Here is a 22,420-nt window from a genome sequence, read left to right as displayed (position 1 = left end):
CCAGAAAGAAAAGGAAAAATACCAGATGGTTTCTCTCATAGCAGGAATATAATGGAACAGGCAAGAAAATAATGATAATGATGAACAGCTATATACCAGAGATATTTTTGTGGAGGTGGAGTGGAGAATGGGATCAAAAACAGTGGGAGGAGGGAAATGCTCTGGACTGTGGTGATGGCACATGGGTGATTTGGTGATGGGAAACCCAAGGAGATTGCAACTGAGATGGAAAAATGCACAAAAATATGTAAAAATAAACTATCATAAAATTAAAAAAATAAAGACTTAGCTAATCCCCATTAGAAATTTTCATTCATTCATTCATTCATTTAGTCAGTCAGTCATTTTACCTTCTGGAAGTGTAGAGTGGTAGACAACAGGGCTCCAGGGACTGGAAAGCTGATCCACATGCAATCGAACAGCAAATTCATATTTGGTGTTTGGTTCTAGACCCTGAACCAACATGTGAGTTTCCGATCTATAATAATGAGTAATGAAGTTGTTAATGCTGACAGCACACTGTTTCTAAGACTATCAGTGTTTCCATGCAGGACATAACGTCATTATGCATTTGCCAGATTTCTCATTTTCCTAAAATAATGTTTTATAATAACATAGAAATCTAGTTTGACTATTAAAATAGTGCATTTGATATTAGTCTACAAAGACAGGCCTACAAATTTTCTTTCTGGAGAGTAGGAAATTAACATTATAGAAAACTTCCAATTCAAAGAAATTTCTTCTGAAATACTGGGAGTCAAATCTTCTAAACACTGTATTATTTTATGTTCCTCTAAAACACAATCAAGGGTATTTCTCTAAATAAAACCTAAAAAGAAAAAAAGTACGAGAAAACAGAAAAACTAACTCTAATATGCCAACAGATAAATGGTCTTTTGGTTTTTTCTTTTAACATACTGAGTTTAGTCACTTGAAAGTAACAGTAACTTCTTGCCAAACCTTATTGCAGGAGGATTTTTTAAAAAAATCATTTAGGGACATTAAATGTCAAAAAACATAGCTTTGAGAAATGAATATGGTGAAGATGCAAAATCCCCAGTCATTTTATAATGAGTCCTGAATGTTTATAGCTGAAGTTCAAGCTGGGCTAAGGTGAAAGGAAGTGAGTATGAGTGGGGAGGAGAGCAAAGAAAACAACCATTAAGAGCAGCTACATACGTTTGAAGGTACAGAACCAAAGAAGCATTCTGCAGGCCAACAGGGTTACAGCGGATGGTGTAGTTAATCATTTGTGCAGTGGTGAAGGCAGGCCTCCTCCAGTGCAGGAAGATGGAAGATGAGGTATTAGCCTTCGCATAGAGATGGTGGGGTGGTGGTGGAGGAGGAACCATGCGATCACGAACAGCTATTGTGAAAAAGACATGGTTATTTGTCACATGGGATAACCTTAAATGTAATAAGAGGTTAAAATGGTAAAATCATAAATACCCCACTCCTGGAGGTTGACTTTTAGATCTTTTGTAGACCAGAGGTTTATAGTAGTCTAGAAGTATATTATTCAAATCTGAATAATTCTTCCATGAGTTGTTGAGAAATGAGTTATAAGAAATCAAGTATCAATACTTCAACAGAAGCACAGAGAAGCCAAGTTTCACGCCAACACCATCTGGAAAGCTAGCCGTGGGTTTAAAACTAGACCAACATCTTTAGCACCAATAAAATTAAACAATTTATAGTAGTAATAAAACTGAACAATAACCTGAAGGAAATAATTGTTAAAATATCTAAAGAAAACCCAGTATGTAGGTATTTGGTGATTATTTTTCATAGTAAACTATCTCATGGTCGTTTGCATATGTTTTACTTAATAATATGTATTTGTTCAATACTATCTTTAGGCACTATGGAGGCAATAAAACCAACAAGGCCTCAAAGTACTAATGAGACTTAAATTTAAAGAAGGAGATAAAAGGAGTGTGAGTACAGTTAAACCAGCTGCCCCAACACTTACACACACATCCTGGGGTGCTGACTGTCTGGTCCGCCTGATAGCCATCTTCTATGTTGTAGGCCAGCAATCTCACGTGGTATTTTCTTCTGGGGTCTATAAAGAAACCAAGAGGTGGTAATTAGAATCATTCCTCTAATTACAAGTAAGGTTTCTTCAGCCTTTCTAGACTTTAGGTTTGAAAATATTCTGAATATAAAACAGTTCTAAGTAAAAGGACGTTGTTTCTCGCCTCATCCTACACAGTGACTCAGCAATTCATCTTAATATGACAATGTTGTTATGACTACCTACCAGTTATTAAAAAATTTGTATTACTGGCCCTTCCTGGTGGCGTAGCAGGTTAAAGCACAGCACTAAGAAGCTAAAGCCACTTCAGCATGAGTTGGATCCCCACCTGCCCCGAGGTGACTCACATGGTGCGGCAGACCTCTCCTGATCTGCCCGCTGCTCCCCTCAGCAGTGTACTTCATCCATCTGCCTGTTCTGCTCCCCACTCTGTCTCTGGTGAATCCTTTCACTGTCCCTGCACCACTGGCCTGTACCCCAGTTCTGTATGCATAAATAATCTTTTAAAAAATATTGTGTTACTTAACTTATCTTAAAGAGTAATATTACTACAGCCACTACTCCTCTTCAACTAAGCAGAGGTTTACTCTATTTTAAGAGCCTGCATTGTTGATAGATCACTTAGAAATGTTATTCTAGGGCTTTCCCTGGTGGTGCAATGGCTAAAGCATGGCACTATGAAGTTACAGCAGCCACTACAACACGAGTTGGATCTCTGGCCAGGGAAGTGACCTACATAGCATGGCAGACCTCTCCTGACCCACCTGCTGCTCCCCTCAGCAGTGTATTTCAATTAGCCTGTTCTGCTCCCCACTCTGTCTCTGGTGAATTCCCTCACTCTCCGCACCTCCCAGTTCTGTAAGCATAAATAAATAAATCTTAAAAAAAAAAAATGTTACTCTATGTACAAGCTTTTATTTAGTTATTTGAGGATAATTTACTTAAAAGTATGAAAGTCTTAAATGTGATTATTTTCCCTGAAAGTTAAGGAGAATTACAATTTTTCTCTAGTACCTTTGAAAATTGCGACAAAACCTGTATTTTCAAATTAAGAGCTAGTCACCAAGAAAGATGAACTTGAGTTCCCTCTACTGGTAGTCATTAGCAATCACAATAAGAAAACAGAAGTGTACGTACCATCCATATTAAAACAAAAATTTTCAGGCCTTGAGGAAATAAATGATTATAAAATTTAAATGACATACTTTAGAAGATAGTTTAAATTTTAATTATATAAATAAATTTAAGAGTAAGTTTATGAAAACCACTGAAGACTTGCTTAGGGTAAAAATACTACCCAACTCCCAGGTTTTTTAAAGTATAATTTATAAAACAAATTTATTACTTATTCTCACTTCTAAACTCTACACTCTTAACACAACTTCAAACATACAATATACTATTGACAATTATAGTCACAAAGTTGTACATTAATCTCCAGAAAGTATTCATTTTTTGTAATGGAAACTGTACCCTTTCAGCGACATTTGCACATTCCCCTTCCTCCAGCCCTTGGCAATGACCACTCAACTCCCTGCTTCTAAAACTATTTTAGACCCATATTTAAGTAAGATCATATAGTAATTATCTTTGCTTGGTTTATTTCGCTTAGTATAACGTCCACGAGGGCATTCTCCTATATGTGTATGCACATGTACTCACACACACACACACACACACACACACTACAGTTTATTTAGCCATTTACCACACTGACAAATATTTTGGTTGTTTCCATATCTTGGTTATTGTGTGTATATCTTGGTTAGTATATGCAGTGAACATATCTTTTTGAGATAAATATTCCACTTGGATTTAAATCCAGAACTAGGCCTGTGCAATCAAGTGGTAGTTAGTTTCTTTTTCTGATTTTAATATGTTCTATATTATATTCCTTTAAATAATAATACTAATAAATTAGGTGTTTCATAAGGTAAAAGAGTCATCCTTAATAAATATAGCTTCTGTAATAAAGAATGTATGTCAAAGCCCGAAAATAATTACAGAATTCAAACATTTATAAATTCAAAAACAAAATGAAGTTTATTAAACTCTCCATAGTAATTCAAGAGTTTATACGCATATTTTTGAAACCCAAAGTGTATTCTAATATTTAATGTTTTAGTGCTTTAAAAAAACTTCCTAAAATGTAAAATTATCAATCTATTTCTTTGGATAAAATTAAAAGTAAAGAGAAAAAGCTTATATAATTCAGAAAAATTTCTGTACATGCTAGATAGGAAGGTAGAAAGATGAATAACATTTGACTATTTTATAGAAAACATTTTCTAAATACACTATTGTTTGAGTATCATAAAATTATCTAAGATATTAGGGGACAGTGAAAGTATACAATGTTTTAAAATGAACAACAATGTGAATAGATATGTAAATTAATAAATTTTATTTTAAAACATAAGAAATATTTTTCATTTTTTAAAAAAATTCTAAGATACATGTCATTTTATAAACTATGATGATACATGTCTAATGTCACACAAAGCTGAACCAGGAGCTTATATTTCTGATAAATTACAGGCTCTTTAAATTTATAAAAAATATGTCTGTGCCTCCTTAAGTGAATTAAGTGTACCTCCTTACAGTGAATTTTGAAAATAGTTACTTCAAACACTTTACAAAATAATTACCAGAAAAACATAAAATCATGTGGATTTCATCACTCAAATGATTTCAACATTTAAATTAAAATTCAACATTCAGAAGGTTTCATTTCAAATTAATGATTATTTAATTTGAATCTGTTTTGTCTTTTCTTCTAACATATTACTGACTTATTAGTAAAAAGTTATTCTAATATATAACTTATTAGTCAACTGACTCTTGAGTTATGTTCTATAAATATATAACAGGTCCTCTGAATAGGTAGAAGCAGAATTCAATTGGCTCTGAAGTGTAGTTTAATAAATTCGGAGTGTAAAGTAAAAAAAAAAAATAACATGTCTTTATTCTGTCTTTATTCAATTAGAAATACTTACGCTTAAGAAAACCTGCAAAGTGAGAGGCAGTATATATATATATATCAGCAATGTAACAGAGACAGAAAGGATGAGACAGAATTTGACCAAAGTAGTTCATATTCTCAGGGAGCCAGGAGTTCACAGTACAGATGGAGAGATTAATTTTTTCCACTAAACAGTCGACCAACACTTTGTGAGTATTTTTCTAGAGTGTTTGGGTTTGTTTTTTTTTTTTAAGATTTGTTTATTTATGCATACAGAACTGGTGTACAGGCCAGAGGTGCAGGAGCAGTGAGAGGGTTCACCAGAGACAGAGTGGGGAGTAGAATAGGCCCTGACTGACAAAGTACACTGCTGAGCAGAACATTGGGCAGGCCAGGAGAGGTCTGCCGTGCCATGTGGATCACCCCCAGGGTGGGGAATCAAACTCATGCTGAAGTGACTTTAACTTCTTAGTGCTGTGCTTTAACCTGCTGCACCACCATGGAGGGCCCTGTTTGAGGGTGGTTTTTGTTTTTTAATACTAAAATTGATTCTTCAAGTTTCTCCTTTTTTTAAAAAGTGAGTGCTTAAACCCAGAGTATACATTTTTTGTTGACAGAAGTAGTTGGCACAACAGGTTAAAGCACAGCATTATGAAGCTAATCACAACCACTGCAGTATGAATTTGATCTCCGGCCAGGGAGGTTATCCACATGGCATGGCAGACCACTCCTGACCTGCCTGCTGCTCCCCTTAGCAGTATATTTCTGCTCCCCACTCTGTCTCCAGTAAATTTTCTCACCCCCAGCACCGCTGGCCTGTACCCCAGTTCTTGTATGCATTAAATAATCTTTTTTTTTTTTTTTAATGAGAGTTGCTCCCTTAACATGTGCAGAGCTGGCTATAACAAATTCAGCACAATATGAAAAGAAGCAGCTCTTCTGATCCTCATCTGGAAACCACCAAGCAGCAGGACTTTGGTGGGCTTCTTCCCCTCCTAGATTACCTGAGGTCAGCAAAAGGCAAATCAAGTACACCAGGTGCATGAAACTTGCTTATATCCATATAGGAAAAGGAAAACACAATAACGGACACTTAAAAAAAAGATAAAACAAAAACTAGAAATTCAGAAATTATTTCAGTAGGAAAAATAAAAGATATGTGCAAAAAAGAATTTAAAGGAAAAGGAGTACCAATTCACGATTGTCCATGTATGATCTATTTTTTTTTAATAAAAGTCTTACAAACAATTTCATTTAAACCAATTAAAAAAAAATGCCTGGTTGGGGGCCATATTGAGCATTAGCACATGGATGTGTCACATGTTCCCTGGTGGCTTTAATATATGATTTCTAAGCAAAATTTAGTCACTATTTTAGCTTGATTTATTAAAACCCTGGAATATCCTGATTCATTCTTTTTCATCAATATTAGATATTTGATTCCATGTACTGTTTGTAAATATAAGAGGGGTACCAAGGTCCAGAATCCTCAAACAGTTTTAAAATGAACATTATCATCATTATTGCAATGAGTGATCAACTGAAAAAGAAAAGAGAAAGCTACATAGTCACCAGAAAGTATTAGAGCAATATATTAAATATGTCGATGAACAAAGAACGTATGTCCTCATAAGTAGCACAAATTCTAAAACTCTACAGTTCTGCAAAACCCTCTATATAAAAGCAGCAAAGAAACCCAGGATCAGCACTGTGAAATGCCAAAGGGTAACAGTTTCCAAGGTCTGTACAGCCCCTTTTGAGTCAAGCACTGCCACGTATGTGGTGCTCAGTTACATGAGGCTCAGCAGACTTAGGCGATGTGGTTTAGGGGAAGAACAGCAGAGTCAGGAAGAGTGGCCACAAAAGAATAGTGTAGGCCAATCTTAAAACCCAGTAACAGAAAGAGAAGAAAAAGACAGGGGGTAGAGAGTTGGTTCTAGTTCCTTCAAGATTCAGCGCAAGAGGCATACAAATCACTCAACAGGGTTAATTTTTAATGGTCCAGAAGTGAAGTTCAAATAGGTAATATTTAGACTTAAAGTTAAACTTGCTTATGAATTTAGCACTGTATGAAGATGAAACATAGTTCCAATTAGGGTCCTCCTTGGAGGCACAATGGGTTAAAGCCCAGCAATGCAAGCAAGCTGCAGCCATTTCAATGAGAGTTTGATCCCCGTCTGCCCCAGATGTGATCCACATGGCACAGCAGACCTCTCCGACCTACCCGCAGTTCCCCTTAACAGTGTACTTTGTCGATCTGCCTGTTCTACTCCCCACTCTGTCTCTGGTGAATCCTCTCACTGCCCCTGCGCCTCTGGCCCGTACCCTAGTTCTGCATGCATAAATAAATAAAACTTTTTTAAAAAAAGCTCAAATTAATTTAATACAAATCTTATCTCAAACATCTGATTCATAAGAATTAAGTTGTGGGGTGTCCACTTTATGTAATATTTATAATTGATCGATAATATAATTATACATTATATAATATATATACTATAAATCAATCATGGTCTCATGAATGATTTTTCCTATATTAGGGAGTCAATCTTTGGTGAATGTCAAAAAATTTGAGTATTGCTATTGCTACGCTCTTTCTCTTTTCTCCACTGGCTCTACTACTTGCCTCACTTTTGTTCCTTCCTGGTTCATTCTCATCACTAGTTCATCTGCTTGAGTTTGTTTCACATAAGAACTTAGAGCCAGAGTCAGTCAGGCCAAGAGATTTCAGCTATCAAATAAACATTTATCAAGTACCTATTAAAAGCCAGGCATGGCATGAAAGATCCAAAGGAGACAGATTGCTAAATAAATAGTCTGGCTGTATTACTTACTAATTGTAAAACTTTGAATGAGTTTTTAAAATTTTTTTAAGATGTATTTATTTATTCATATAGAACTGGCCTATAGGCCAGAGATGCAGAGGGTGAGAGGATTCACCAGAGACAGAGAGGGGAGCAGAACAGGCAGATCTATGAAGTACACCGCTGAGGGGAGCAGCGGGCAGGCCAGGAGAGGTCTACCTCACCACGTGGGTCTCCACCGGGGCAGGGGGGGATAGAACTCATGGGGAGACAGTACTCATGCGGAAGTGGCTTAAGCTTCTTAGTGCTATGCTTTAACCCGATGCGCCACCAGGGAGGGCCTGAGTTTTTAAATTTTCTAAGCCTCATTTATTTTATTTTTGAAAAGAGAGATAGAATGCCTTGTAGGATTTTTAAAGGTAGTAAAATGAAATTATGCCAATACAATACTTTGTACAAGTTCCTATAACTAGAAAGTACACAATAGTATCATCATTATGTGACTAGATTTGCCTGCGAGAATAGAAAAGGTACTACGAAAAACATCATACACTTAAATTGGGGAATCACCTTTATGAAGTCAAATGGATATCAAAGATATATGTTCACACAAGCAAGGTCTAGAATCCAGAATACTATCGATTAGCAAATACTGGAGTCAAGTTCTAATATACCCTGAGTAAAAATCAGGCAAAACCTTTCCAGTATGTGTCTAACTTGTATGTATGACTGAATAAACTACTTTGTGTTTTATGATCACTAAGAATGTGGCTGTTGTGGCAACCATGTCACATGTTATATAATCCCCTCAGTTAAATTCATCCATGTCTTCTGAATAAATCTAATAATCTCTTGTAACAATAAGTGCTTTGGGAAACAAGTTAGTAGACTTCTCTAATGGAAGAAAAACAGATGATTTCATGAAAGGGAAATATGGAAGAGTTTGAGGATTTGTATTAAAAGCATTAAGCAAATGGACACCAAAAAAATCATTTTTTAAATTACATCCAGTTTCAACAATCAGGTATGTGCTATCCTCAGTGACTATAGCTCAATAGTCAATAAAATAAGATCAATAAAATGAGATTCCCTCTAATAAACTCTTTAAAGATGCTCTGATCAAGGACCTAACTTCGTTCTAAAATACATTATTTAACAATAAGTGTATTAACTATATTCCTATGCAATATCTTAAGTAATCTGCTAAAAACTTTTAACATGCTCATTTTTCATTGCAATATGCTCTTAAAGAACACAACACAAACCGCCCCCCAGCCTTTTTTGTTTATGCGCATAATTAAGAGTTCCTCATCTTCATCACTAGGTGGCATCTGTGTGCCTTTGAGGCAGTATGATTCCATTCAACACCAAGCTATGAAAGCAGGAGCTGAGCTGAAACTGATGAATTCAATCAGGTATATGTAAAAGATGGCTAGTGCTTAAGTTTCACTGAATTAAAGATTTTATAATGCAAAGTTGTAAAAAGGAAGAAAGGGCTACCTTGCATCAGTTTTTAATCATACAAATAAATATTCCACGTGAACTTGGAAAAAACTGTGAGCTAGGTATGGTGTTTTGGCATCTACCCTTTATCAAGGAGTATGCTGAGAAAAACTTTCCAAATGGTTCAGTGCTAAGAGGAAGCTAACAGAAGTCAAGCACAATGTTAAGGGCTGAGATGTCAGACTTGTCAAGTGGATTCCAGTTCTACCTTGGTTGTAACTATGTAACTTCAGGAGGAGTTTCTTCTCTCTCTCTCTCTCTACCTTGATAAAAATCACCTGTAAAATGGTATGAGGCTAATAACAAATCTTTCTCTTCAGTTGCTGCTCAGAGTAAATAAATTAATTCGCATAGAGTGCTAGGCAGAAGGTATATGACATTATCATCAAAAATAATAGAAATAAACATAATACAAAGTGTCAGTAGTAACACAAATTGCTATTAGCATCCCTTGCCTTCTAATCTCTGCTGGTGTAGTGATTAAAGTACACTTTGGAACCAGACTACTTGGGATTGAATCAAGTTTCCTCATCTATAAAACAAAGACTAAATGAGTTCATACATGTATAATGTTTAGGAAATGTGTACAAGATCTAAATGTCTGCACCTAATAGGTGCTTTGTAAAACTAAATAAGTCTAGAGGAAAGGGCTGGTTTCAGAATTAGGAGATCTGGATTTTAGTTTTGCATTTAGTAGCCACTGACTGCAAGGGACAGTTTCCTGGAACTCAGTTTTCTCATCTCTAAGATAAGGAGGTTAAAGTATATCAGCTGTCCTCAAATTTTAACAGTACACTAGGGAAGGTAGGACAAAGTGCCCTGCAAAACAGAAAAAAGTGCTACAAAGAAACATTAAAACTTATGGGCTTTCAAAAGGGAGTGTGGATGCTACTGACTGAAGGTTACTGAGGTTTCACAGAAAAAGTGGTAGATGGAGAGAAGAGATGGAGGCCAAGGGGGAGAACACAAGGGCCTTGGAACAGGATGGATCAAGGATCAGTGCCAGGAAAAGCTCAGCTTGATGGCAGTAAAGGATTCATGAGTGAGGGTGAACACAGAAAAGTCAGGCTAAAGGCAGACCATAAGAGAGTTCTGACAACAAGCGTAGGCATTGTGGGTTTTATTACATAGACACAGAAGACTGATGACTAATTGTTAAGAGAAAGAATCAGTGAAATGGGGAGTTTCCAGTCTGCACCGACCAACAGAAATGGAAAGGGATATGTTTTGTAGAACACATGATATGCTAAATTAGCAATGTCAGAGGAACACTCAAGTTGAGCTGGCCAGTGGGAGATTAAAATGTGGGCTAGAGAGAGCAGTTCTGATGGAGAAACATATTCTGCAGTCATCTACACTGAAGATGTGGTGCCAAATAAGAGTGATGAGCATGGACTAGAAGCCTTTGAAAAGGAAAGTGGTCTTAGGGGTTATGAGGTAAACTGGGAGGTAAAATAACAGGAGCCAAGAGAAAAGATTGATTGGCTGGTCATCATGGGTTAAGAGTGACCTGATCCAAGTCCTTTAACAAAGTAAATTCATGAAGAAGGGTCAGGGTTTGGGGTTAGCAGAAAACAGAGTTAAAAAGCAGCATGGAAGTGGTAGGATATGGAAGCAGAGCTTTAAGGGCAATGAAATACATTATTTTCTGGTATGTACCAAAATACTGACTGTGGTATCTATCTCTATGTGGGAAAATTTTTAGTTATGCTGTATCATAGATATATATCTACAAATATGAATTGTTTTTGATAAAATATTTAAAAATTGTTGGGGGAAAGGTATTATCTTTTATATGCCAACAAGCGACTGTGTACTTTATAAGAAAAATCTTAAGTTACTCTTACAACAACCCTATAAAGAATTTTTACTTTATAGATGAGGATGCTTCTATGTAATGAACTAGCTTTCCTTTAAAAATTAACTATTTTTCTATACAAAATATCCACAAACTCCCCTGGATTTTTAATGTTTCAAAATGTTCCTTATAAACATCAACATTGTCTTTTCAACAAATAATCCTTTTTAAAATGTTCAGGGCTTCTATACCTATTTTATATAGCCATTATATATCCCAATATAATGTTTTGAGAAACCAGATAGTAACACATATGAGAATATGTGTAATAAAAAACTTACATTCTAAAGAACAGCTGCCTCTCCTATTGAGTGACTTTGTGACTTAAGCCCATTTTGGGCCCACTTCTGGAAATAAGTTATCTCTGAAAGATGTGCTGGGAGCAAGGGGGAACGAAAGAAATAGAGAGGAAGGAAGGTCAGGTTGAAAGCCCTGAGTAAGGGATGACATTAGTATAAATTCAAAGTAGAATACACAGTAGAACAAAAGCAGAGATGTAAACATTAAGGGACAAATTAACTGTGCTTTAAGGAAAAAACACTTAAGAATATGAACCCTATTGATTTTGACTATTATTTCAGCCTTACACTTCTTTATTTAAGATACAAGATGTAAAAACTAATAGGCTCATTTAAAGAAGTTCCTAACCTATATCTGTTCCCAAACATTATGAAGGCCAATGGTCTCTGACTGGAGATGAACTCAGATAGTAAAACTGATGGACATCCACTCAAACCATATGGATTCTCTGTTGTAATACTAACATGTCTAGCAGTTTGGTTTTCTGAAAATTATACAACAACAACAAAAATTCTTTACAAAAGTATTTCGTTGTGGATCAACAATTAGAGAAAGCCTTGTGGTCATGAAAACCAGGCCTTCATTTCTTTTCCTTGTTGCTTATTGGTGAGAGGTTTTGCTGAGATATCCTAGCCAGACCTAGAAGGATGGGGCAAAATTAAGAGAAAACTCTTAAGTCAGGAAGGACCATGAGAAAACTTTACAGAAGTAAGTTCACCTCTGACATAATTTTTAAAATTCCAATTTGGTGAAGGCTTCTTGAGTTTTAGTCCCCTTTCTTGCATGTAAACTCTCAGCAAGTGGGACAAATAATCATTCTAGGACCAAAAGAAGATAAAGCAATCACATCCACCTTAGGACGGTGCCTGCCACTTGCTCCATTAACAGATGGAATATGCTGGAGAGCCTTGGTAAAATGTCTTAAGATAACACAAAGCATTATTTTCAAAATCACTATATGTATCACTTTACATTATTTAATATGCAGCAGAGAAAAAGTTTTGCTTATTTTAGTAATGAAGTGTCACAAGATAATTCCAAAGCATTAAAAATAATCACTTTAGACTAAGTGGAAAGTCTAAGGGAAGCTGAATATCTGAAAAACTGATGTAGGTCAGCAAATGTGAAGCCTAAAGAGGTTAAAGTAGGAAATGCTCAGAAAAGGGAAAGGTGAAATTATGAAACCTAGTGTCTGGCCAAATGTTCATTTTTAATTTAATCTTTTGTGCTATCAGGTTTTGTGTGAGCCTTTTCAGGCCCATTGTTCCCCTACAGTCTGACTAAAGAGCTCCTTGGTCTGGCTAGCCAGGGTGACTGCACTGCCCCCAAGCCTGTCCCTCTAACACAATACTCCCCATATAATTATTCAGAGAAGAGGCCAGCAGTACAGACTGCTGTGTCACCTGGGTCATGGCCTCTGACACAGAATCTGGGGCCAGTCCAAGTCTCGTCCAGCAGCAGAGGAGCAGGAAAAATGCTAAGGGGGATGGGTGGGAAAGGAAAGCAGAGTGAAAACTCTGCTTTAATATGTCATGTTTAAGCATAGTAATGAAAACACAAATCACATTTGAGTGATGCGATTTGCCTTCAAGTTATCCAAATGTTGCAGACTATGGAGTTTCTCCCTTCTAAACCATACTGAGATTAGGGGAGCAAGCAGGTTTTAAAAGGAGATTTTTTTGTCCTCTATTACCATATTTATGTTAGAATAGAAAAAAATAATACCTAATGATTAAAAAAAATAATGCCTTACATGAGTGTGCTAATAAGGTGATTAAAACAAGGTTTTAAAGAATGTAAATTTTACTTTAAGCCTAGATTTAAAATTCATTCTGCTTTTGTTTATACACTACATTTCCATAAGGGATTGTTAATCATAAACGTTTTTTACTTTGATTGTAAATTTAAATGAGTTTTAAAGTGAGTCTGATGCCAAAAGGTATAAATATGTCGTGATAATATAGAGTATCTGAGTGTAAAACAGAATCACAATTGTCACTGTCCTGGCTTTCTCCTGTGTGTTCTGTGTAACAGCTCTCTACAGAAGCTGATGGAAGAGTATTTGTTGAAACCTGAAATGTCTCAGTGCCTTTTGTTCTACTCCCTCAAAAGGGTCTTACAATAAATAACACCTTTCATCTCCAGTAAAAACATCCCTTCTCCTACTGAGTTTAGGATCATTTAGAAGAATGTTCTTTGTATGTGACATTTGAGAATCAGTTTCTTACCAAAATAAGTATATGCTACTGAGAATCTCTAATTTAAAAGCCTACTCAAAATAACTGGGGTTATTTTGTAAAACTTAGAACCACAAGGCTTTTTGTGTTCACTAGCATCTTTATCATGTTACTTCTTTTTGATCATGTGATTTCATTTTTATACACCTATCAGGCTTTCAAGACTTCTTTTTTAAAATAACAACTATTTTTCACTTCTGACAAATGCATTACTTGAGGCTGTCTGGATAAAACATATTTGGAGTTGAAGATGTCTATTTGAGCACTGCCATGAACAAATATGATTTATACTAAAATACTGAAAAATGAATCTGAAAGTGATATTGGAGGCTCCCAGACTGTTTTTGATCTTTTTTTTTTTCCCCTCCTTTCTTTGTGAATCCCAGTGGTATAAAGGTACCTCAATTACCGTTTTATAAGATCAGCAAGCTCTGCCACAGATTCCCTCCTACCACATCATCAAATAATGGAGTTAAGCTAAGGATTGATATTTCCTTGGGGTGGGGAGGAGAAAAAGACTCCAAAATAGCAAAATTTGTTCCAAAATTTATGGTAGCTTTATGTGAACAAGACAAATAATTTGGTCCACATACATGTTCTGAATAATTTAGAAGTGAAAAAAAAGGACCTACTGTTGATTATAAGAACTTATAAATTATAATATAAAAAAGTATACTAGAAAGGAGAGGACACTTAGGCCATAAATTTTACAACTGTAGTAAACTTAAGGCTCTTACATAAGAAAATGAATTAATTCCCTTGATTATGTGGCTATTTCTATCCGGGCGATCGTTACCCTAAAAGCATTCAAAGTACTTGACTTATGCTACTGTACTTAGTATAGCATTTGTTTAAGTAGCTGTTCTGTCTGCCAACACACATATACTCTCTGTCTCACATACATCATTGCCTTACAAACAATATTTTTATAGACTGACAGAGAAAGCCTATTCATGACAGCCAAACTTCCCCTGAAGCCATGAAATAAATTTCCTTCCAGGACTAACATTTCTCCATTTCACTGTCATAGGCTCGCCATGCCATTTTGACCCTTTTGTGAGGCAACATGAAAACACCATCTATCATCTCCTGAACCACAGCAACTTGGTTGGAGGTGCACAGTTTCATTGCAAAAACATCTGTGGCTTGATAACCATTTCTCCAAATCTCAGCCCTCGGCAGTTAAAAGCATGCTTACAAGATGGGAGAGATGCAGGTAGACAGCTTGAAACCAATCTTAAATTTCTTCTCAAGTGGGAAATGCAAGCTGCTGAAATATCAGCTTCATCAATCACAGTGTTAAAACATGAGTGTGTTATTTATTTTTGCCTTCTTTAGAACTCACAAGAAGCAGTATGGTACAACAATTTATTTCAACTTTGCTGAATGTATCACTCTGAAATTGACTATACTGTTAACAGATAAAAAACTCTGAAAGTTTTTTGATACAAGCAGGTGCAAATAATTAAGGTTTTAATTAGCTATAAAAAATTCTGTATAAACATTTAACCTTTCAGGTATAAGGAACAGTGAAGATTTATGGGGTAGTAGAAGGTATTCAATGTATCTTTAAAAGTTTTTCAACAGAGAATCTCAGCAATCTATGTAGAGTTAAGCTAAAAGGATTTTTTGAAAAATAAAAAATTCAACAGAACAGCTATAAACACTTTATAAATATTCCATATGTAATAATGGAAATTATTAAAATAATTTCATCTCGGAGTAGTTTTGTATTAATCACTCAGTGACAGTTTTAGTTCCTCAAGTGGATTTTCATTAGAAAGGCTACTGTATACTAAGAATAAGAAAATTATATTTTGTCTTTTCATTTTGTACTAAGTAAAATTATATTACAATGTATGCCAACAAATATACCTTTTAAATTACTTTAACATAATTGTTATTCAGAAATACTGTTTTACCATGTGCATAATCACTGTAAAACTATTCTCTTATTTGGAGGTATAGATAAAAAACACAGTTATGGTATTTTAACCTCTTAAGCTACTTTAAGCAATCTTAAGTTTAATGTATTCACTTTATTTCTTACTCCTATTTGTATGTGTGTACTTGTACACACATATATACTTTTTTCTTTTGTTCAATCATATTTCACACTTTGATACTTGGGCATTCTTTATCTGAGAATAACAATATTCTCCCCTATATAACCATGATACCATTGTTACATTCAATGATTTAACAATGATAATTTTATGTGATCTAGCATTAAAGTTTCCTAGATTGATGTAGTGTGTTGTTATGATTAAGGAGCTGTAACCCATATGCTTCTGAATCACATAAACCACATAAACCTTATAAACCAATGTTACCTCAATTAAAAAAAAAAAGTTAAGAAAATTTTTTTTCAAATTGACCCAATAACCCAATAATGTTCTTTACAGCTATCCCTACCCACCCCCAGCAAATCAAACTGAAGTCACTCATCGCATCTCATGTCTCCATCTAGAATTTTTCCAGGCCAAATGTTTTGTAGACTTTCTCAAAAATCTAGACTTAACTGATTAAGCCACTACTAGATTTGCACTAAATGTACCTGGCAAGGATACTCTGTCAATTAGATTAGGACTTTTTAATATAGGGCATTTTAATTAAAGGAAATAAAACATCCATGTTTTTGTTAGAGCACTTACTGAAGAAGAATATTATAGTTTGCCTAACCCCAAAATAGCCTGATTTTTCTCAGTGGCCAATTTTCTTTCTACATATATTTATTTATCTTGCCTGAAATTGATGACAATCAAAAAAGGCACCAGCAGAAATTTAGCCTTCTTGTAAAATTTTTAGAAATAGCTCGGACTTCTGTAAATAAACAACACAAATAACAGATTTCTTTTTCATTCCCAATGAATCACACTGGAATGTCAATTGTAATATGGGCACAGATACTGTGGTAACAGAGTATACAGAGAATCCAGGCTATAGGAGTGTATTATCAATCAATATGGGACAGAGAATTGGTATAGTAAAACAATCACTGTAATTTCATAGAGTAGAAATTTACATATAAAGAGTGGGTCTTTTTAAAAAAGTCTAATTTCTAAAAGTCGACTCCTTAAAATTTTCAGGTGCTTCAAATATAGTTTCTCTAGTTTTGTGAGGTCAAAATTAAGGGCCATCTGCCATGATTTTTCTTTTGAGATGAAAGGTCATTTTATGAAATGAGTGGGAGTGTATTCAAGTAAGGGAAACACACTAGAAATGATGGCACTTGGCCATCCAGATGGAGAAAGGTGAAAGTTCAAAAATTATTTTAATTGTTTCCATCACTAATATCTCTAGGTCATTCAAAATCCTCCAACTTGCTAAATGATTCTAGAAACCACATGAGTCTATTTTTCCTTATTATCATCAGACATTATCAAGTATAAGTTAACACCATTTTCCACACATATTTCACAAAGACTCTCCAACAATTTTAGCATATATAATTTTTCTGGAGATACTACATTTTTGCAATTTAGTAAAGTGCACTGTAACCTTCTAATAATTAAAATCTCTAGTGATCCACAGCTAATAGTGTTTGATGTTTGCTTTGGTTCAAAGAAACTAACTGATACATTTAAAAGCAGTTCTAACAACTATAAGGACCTATGTATGTTTAAAATAATCATATTCCATGTTTCAAAGAGCTTTCAAACTTGATCTTTGTTCCAATTTCTTCATCTACATGTCTTCAATTAATTATACTATTCTTTTTTCATTATGACTGAATTCTTATAAAACCTGAATTGCTATATAAAACTTACAAAACTAAGATAAGCAAAAGGAGAAATACTTAGATCACTGTGAATATTAGGTTGTGTATGTTTTCATCCCTTTTCCTGTCCATATGCACACATACTCAATTGCATTAAGTTGCCTCTTTTTTTTCACTTAATATACTGTATAACACAATTATAAATGAGCCAGTTCACTGCAGTGAAAATCTGTATGGTGAAATGTTTGTGCAAGTTATTATTTTCTTATTAAAGATCTATATTAACAGAATTGCTAGATAATGAATATGCAAATTATGCTTATCCCCTTTTCCTCTCTTTGGTGTTGCCCAATTATCCCTAGGGAAGTTGCATATAGGTTATATATGTGTGTGTGTGTGTGTGTGTGTACATATATATATTTCATGATTCTATTTATATAAGTTCAAAATAGGGAAAACTAATATTTGGGACTATTAATCACTACCAGGAAGAGGAAGAGACTAATTTGGTAAGAACACAAGCGGCGTCTTCTGGGAAAATGGTAATGGACTATTTCTTGATTATGGTGGTGGTTATGTGAGTAGTTATATTTTGTAAATTTCATTTTATAGCTGTATACATATGAATCGTGTCTTTAATATATGTGTATTTTTAATAACATTACAAAAATTAAGCCATTTTGTAATTTAAAAAACTAAGGTTCAGAGAAATGAAGTTGTTTCTGAGGTTGACAAAACCAGAGTCAATTATATGATACCTGATACCATAGCTCCTTTACTTTGTGGAACGAGTTAACTAGGAACCATTGCATATGGGTCCCTTTAAAAAATGTTATTGGAAAAAATGTTATTGGATGGATTTGACATATAAGAATGGGTAAATTTTATTGATACATTTATATGTTGCATGTGGTTGTCTTTGCAGCAATATTTATCACACAGTCCCATTGTTAGTATGTATGCTCTTAAACTGGGCTGATATTTTATATTTCTGAACTGAGTCACTAAATCACTCTTAGAAGGAGGCAAGAGATACATTAATAGGAAACAATAACTGTAATGTGAAATAATAACTGTACAACCTACCAGAAAAGATGCAGAAATTGAAAAAGAGGCAAAATATGCTACCTGCTATCTGCACTGGTTTCATAAATTATCATTAACATCCTGGCTTGCTGAGGAAGCTAAAATGTCATTTTAACTGTCAGTTAAGCAACTATTCTACTTTCTATGTTAAATCAAAGTAAGTATAAGGAGTCAGTTATCTTTGCTAATACAGGAGGACAACACTACATAGAACAACTCTCATTTTCTGAGATGCTATGCAGTCTTCCAAGATTTTGAAAACCTCACAATAATAGAAAAATAGGTGCAATTTCAACACATGCAGGATTATGTTATCATACTAACTTATTCATATCAAGTAATAAATTGGGTTGTTTAGATAGGGAAAAACCAGTATTTAGCCTGTTTAATGATAAGTTTATGACAATAGCTTATGCCACCTTTAATTCTTTCATGACCCTATTAAAGTCTTTCATATACTTCAGATCTTAAACTATATAGTGTCCTCTATAACAAGCCATGTGACTCCCTGTGCTTTTCTATCACAGAACTTTCACTTGTAATTTAACTTACATGGTGATTGGATTAAATCTAGTTACTTTTCCATATTATAAAGTTTCAAAACTGAGTATTTACTTAGAAATACTTGGCTTAAAAACAAAAACAAAAAAGAAACAGCTAATTCAGTATTTTAAAATAGTGGTCTCTACATTTTTTTGCTCTTCCACCAATTTTTTCTAGTATTCATACCTTTATTTATAATATGTACACATGTGACTGTCCTATTATGTACATTACAAAACAAACATTCACAAGTATTTTAAAACATAAGATAAATGGTAATTTCCTTTGTAATGGTCTATCTCACTTCATTCCACAAATGGGTTATTAGCACAAACTTAACATTTCATTTGCATTAACTAAGTTTTTTTTTCCCTAAAGAAAAGCTTGAAACAAAAACAAAACCTGCAAGTACAATTACTGCTATACAACAAATGTTTTTTTCTACCCACCCTGAAGTTTCTTTCATGTGCTAATGATGACATTAAAAAACCTCCTATCCTAGATCTAACTTACTTAGATCTTTAAGGACCTCACACATCTAAAGATTCTTTACATTCACCAGAAACTTGCAGTGGTCTGAGGGTTGACATGCAGTATGATTAATGGGCAGTATTGATTTAATTTCCTACAAGACTTTTCCCTTCTCAAGGAAAATTGTTCACAATTCATGTCAAACCTTTTGCCATACTTATGGATTTTAAAAAATAGAATGAAAAACTAAGTGAAAGATTTTCGTCATTCAAATAATACCATTTGAAAGGTCTGGGCTATAAAACAGTCAAGAGCTGATTAATAACTATGAGCGTCTTCCTAAGATCAAGGTAACATTGCTTCTATTTATCACCACTTTAAAGAGGTTTTATTAGCACATATAGAAAGGAAGAAAATAAAACAGTAAAATCAGTTTAATAAATAAACTTCAAAATACAAAACACTGGAGAATAGAGAGATATTTTAGAATAAAGATACATAAAGATTCAGCTTTAAAGCTATTTAAATTATTACTAAATATGAACATCATTGGGCAGGAAATTAAGTTTCTTCAAATATCTTGATTTTAAGTGTCACTTGGAACAAAGTTAAAATTTTTTTCTGGATGCAAATAGCAGGATAAATTTTGTCCTCATATGCTTTATACAAATGAAGGAAAAGTTGACTTTTTAAAACATCTTTATATAAAGAAAGAAACAACTGATGATTTTCACTGTCATCCATAATATATTGCCTGCTTCTTTTTGTTTGTTGTAATTTTTTTTTTCCAGTTTTGTCTCCTAAAGAAACTGGAATCTAGGTATTTCGAATTGAAGTTTAACTTGAGGGAGCCCATAAAATATTTTTGCTGAGAGGAAGGAGACAGAAAAAAGACTCTGCCCAGGTTTCCCTGACTCTTTTCTAACACCAGACCCCAAACTTAAGTGATATCAGACTCCAAGCATAGCACAATTGGTATCTTTAAAAACTTGTGAAAAAAAACAAGTCACTGGAAATAACAGTGCTTCCTTATTCTGTTTATTTTCTCCATCTCTGCAGGGACCTTACTTTATTTAGGGTTCTTTTCAGTCAGGCTTCACAAGTACTGTAAATCTTTACCCATCACTAAAGGTCAAAGGGTTATCTGTGCTATGAAGTTTTAGGGTAGATGATTTTCTTTCTTCTCATCTTTTTTTTTTTTTTAAGCAAGGAAACAAAAAGTATGCATATGAATCACAGCAAGCTAATTTAAGTACTAAAAAAGTTCCCCTTCTCAAGAAACCACTAAATATCAACTTTTCAACCATCCTACAATTCAACCATCCTACAAAGAGAAACCAGATGCAACTGAGTCCTCCTCCCCATCACTATTGTCTGCTAGAAAGCTTGCCACACAGCTGCTAAAGCACTATAACAACTTCAAACCTACTAAAGTGGTGCCCATTCAGGCAAATACATCAATTTTGTCCTTTAAAAAAACAACTTTGATTCACTCTTTAAAAAAAAAAAAGGAGTAGCTGTGTCATTTTTTTTCATTTAACAACTTAGACTTTATTTAATAACGACGTTTTTCACAGTGCTCTCCATGTTTAGAGCATTTTGAAAGGTGATTATTCAAGTCTAAGATCATAAATTCAGGAAAAAAACATCAAAATTCTTTCCCCAATTATTTCTTTGGATTTGATATAGAAAGATGAATCTTACTGTTTTTTTAAAGATGGTGAAGAAAATTTAAGGAAACACTGGCATTTATTTTTGCTCTCTTCTTTGTTTCAAAGTATCTTTTTTAAAATATATTTTACAAAAGTTTGTTTTTACATCATTTTGTACATTTCAAAGTATCTTTTAAAGTGGGAAATAAAATTTTCAGGTATCAGGCATGCCAAAGAGTATCATTAAAAAAGTTCTGATACAATGTTGTCTTCAGCACACTTCTGCTATTGCATTCCAAATAGATTTCAATAAAGTTGCAAAAAGGCTTTCAAATATTAAAGAACACATACTATCTTCTGTGAACCTGCTACAAGATTCAGCTTGGCATTTGCTACCAATATTTCTTGACTGGTCTCCCTTGTTTCCTTACTGATCAAATTTCTGCACCTTTTGTATCATGCTTAGAATTGCACCAAATTCTAAATTATAGAAGAATTTTAGTTTCCAGTGGCCTATGAAGATGATTATAAAACAAACAAACAAAAAATGACTGCACTAAAAGTTATAACTCTGAAAATAAGAATGCTCAAAGTTGCATATTTTAACAAAAATTTCCAAGAAATTTGTTGGATGTGCCTCACTTTCCAGAAAATGACTTTACACTTTGTCTTACAAGTATGCTTACAGTGGTTTTTATTGCTCAAGTCTGCCAGTTTCTTTAGAGTTAGCTTAGCCAGAAAGATGCTGGGTCCCTTCGAGTTGGATGGCACAAGTCTGAATGCTCAGCTGCATACCAATGATTTCACTATCACATAGCTTCTGACACCTAAACTGCTATAGACATTTCTAGTAAGACATTAAATTTTTCAAGCCTAAACACTAAAAACTGAATTCAGTATCTCCCATGTTTTTAAAGCTGGTTTTACTCCTCAAAGCCCCACTCCAACTAAAGCATAGACTATACACGCAGAACTCTTGGGATCCATTTCAACATTTTTTCTCTAGCATATATTCCAATATCTAATTGTTATTGAGCACTTGCAGTGTGCTATGCTGAAATTTTCACAAGTAGTAGCACATTTAGTTTTTAACATTCTATATGTTATAGCAAAGTGAGATGTATGAAGATACAGTGGTGGGTGAAAATAACACCCCTAGTAAGTAGAAAACTAGAATTCAAACCTGGGTCATCAGATCTCAAACTGTTAGATTTCCTTCCTTCCTCCCTCCCTCCCTCCCTCCCT

At 34.4% G+C, this 22,420-nt stretch overlaps 1 protein-coding gene across 1 annotated transcript in view; it reads right to left on the bottom strand.

Moving 5' to 3' along the window:
- The window catches only part of PRTG (protogenin), a 129,001-nt gene that overhangs the window by 26,575 nt on the left and 80,006 nt on the right, over positions 1 to 22,420 (bottom strand). Inside the window, exons 12-14 of the mRNA XM_004687527.1 lie at positions 1,973 to 2,065; positions 1,180 to 1,366; positions 351 to 478 (exon numbers count right to left, since the gene is read on the bottom strand). Of these exons, the coding sequence (XP_004687584.1) occupies positions 351 to 478; positions 1,180 to 1,366; positions 1,973 to 2,065 (408 nt within the window). The remainder of the gene's footprint in view (positions 1 to 350; positions 479 to 1,179; positions 1,367 to 1,972; positions 2,066 to 22,420) is intronic.

The sequence above is a fragment of the Condylura cristata genome, unplaced genomic scaffold (assembly GCF_000260355.1).
Source record: "Condylura cristata isolate star-nosed mole 26May11 unplaced genomic scaffold, ConCri1.0 scaffold00023, whole genome shotgun sequence".
NCBI classification, from domain to species: Eukaryota; Metazoa; Chordata; class Mammalia; order Eulipotyphla; family Talpidae; genus Condylura; species Condylura cristata.
This window is presented reverse-complemented; position numbering and strand designations above follow the sequence as displayed.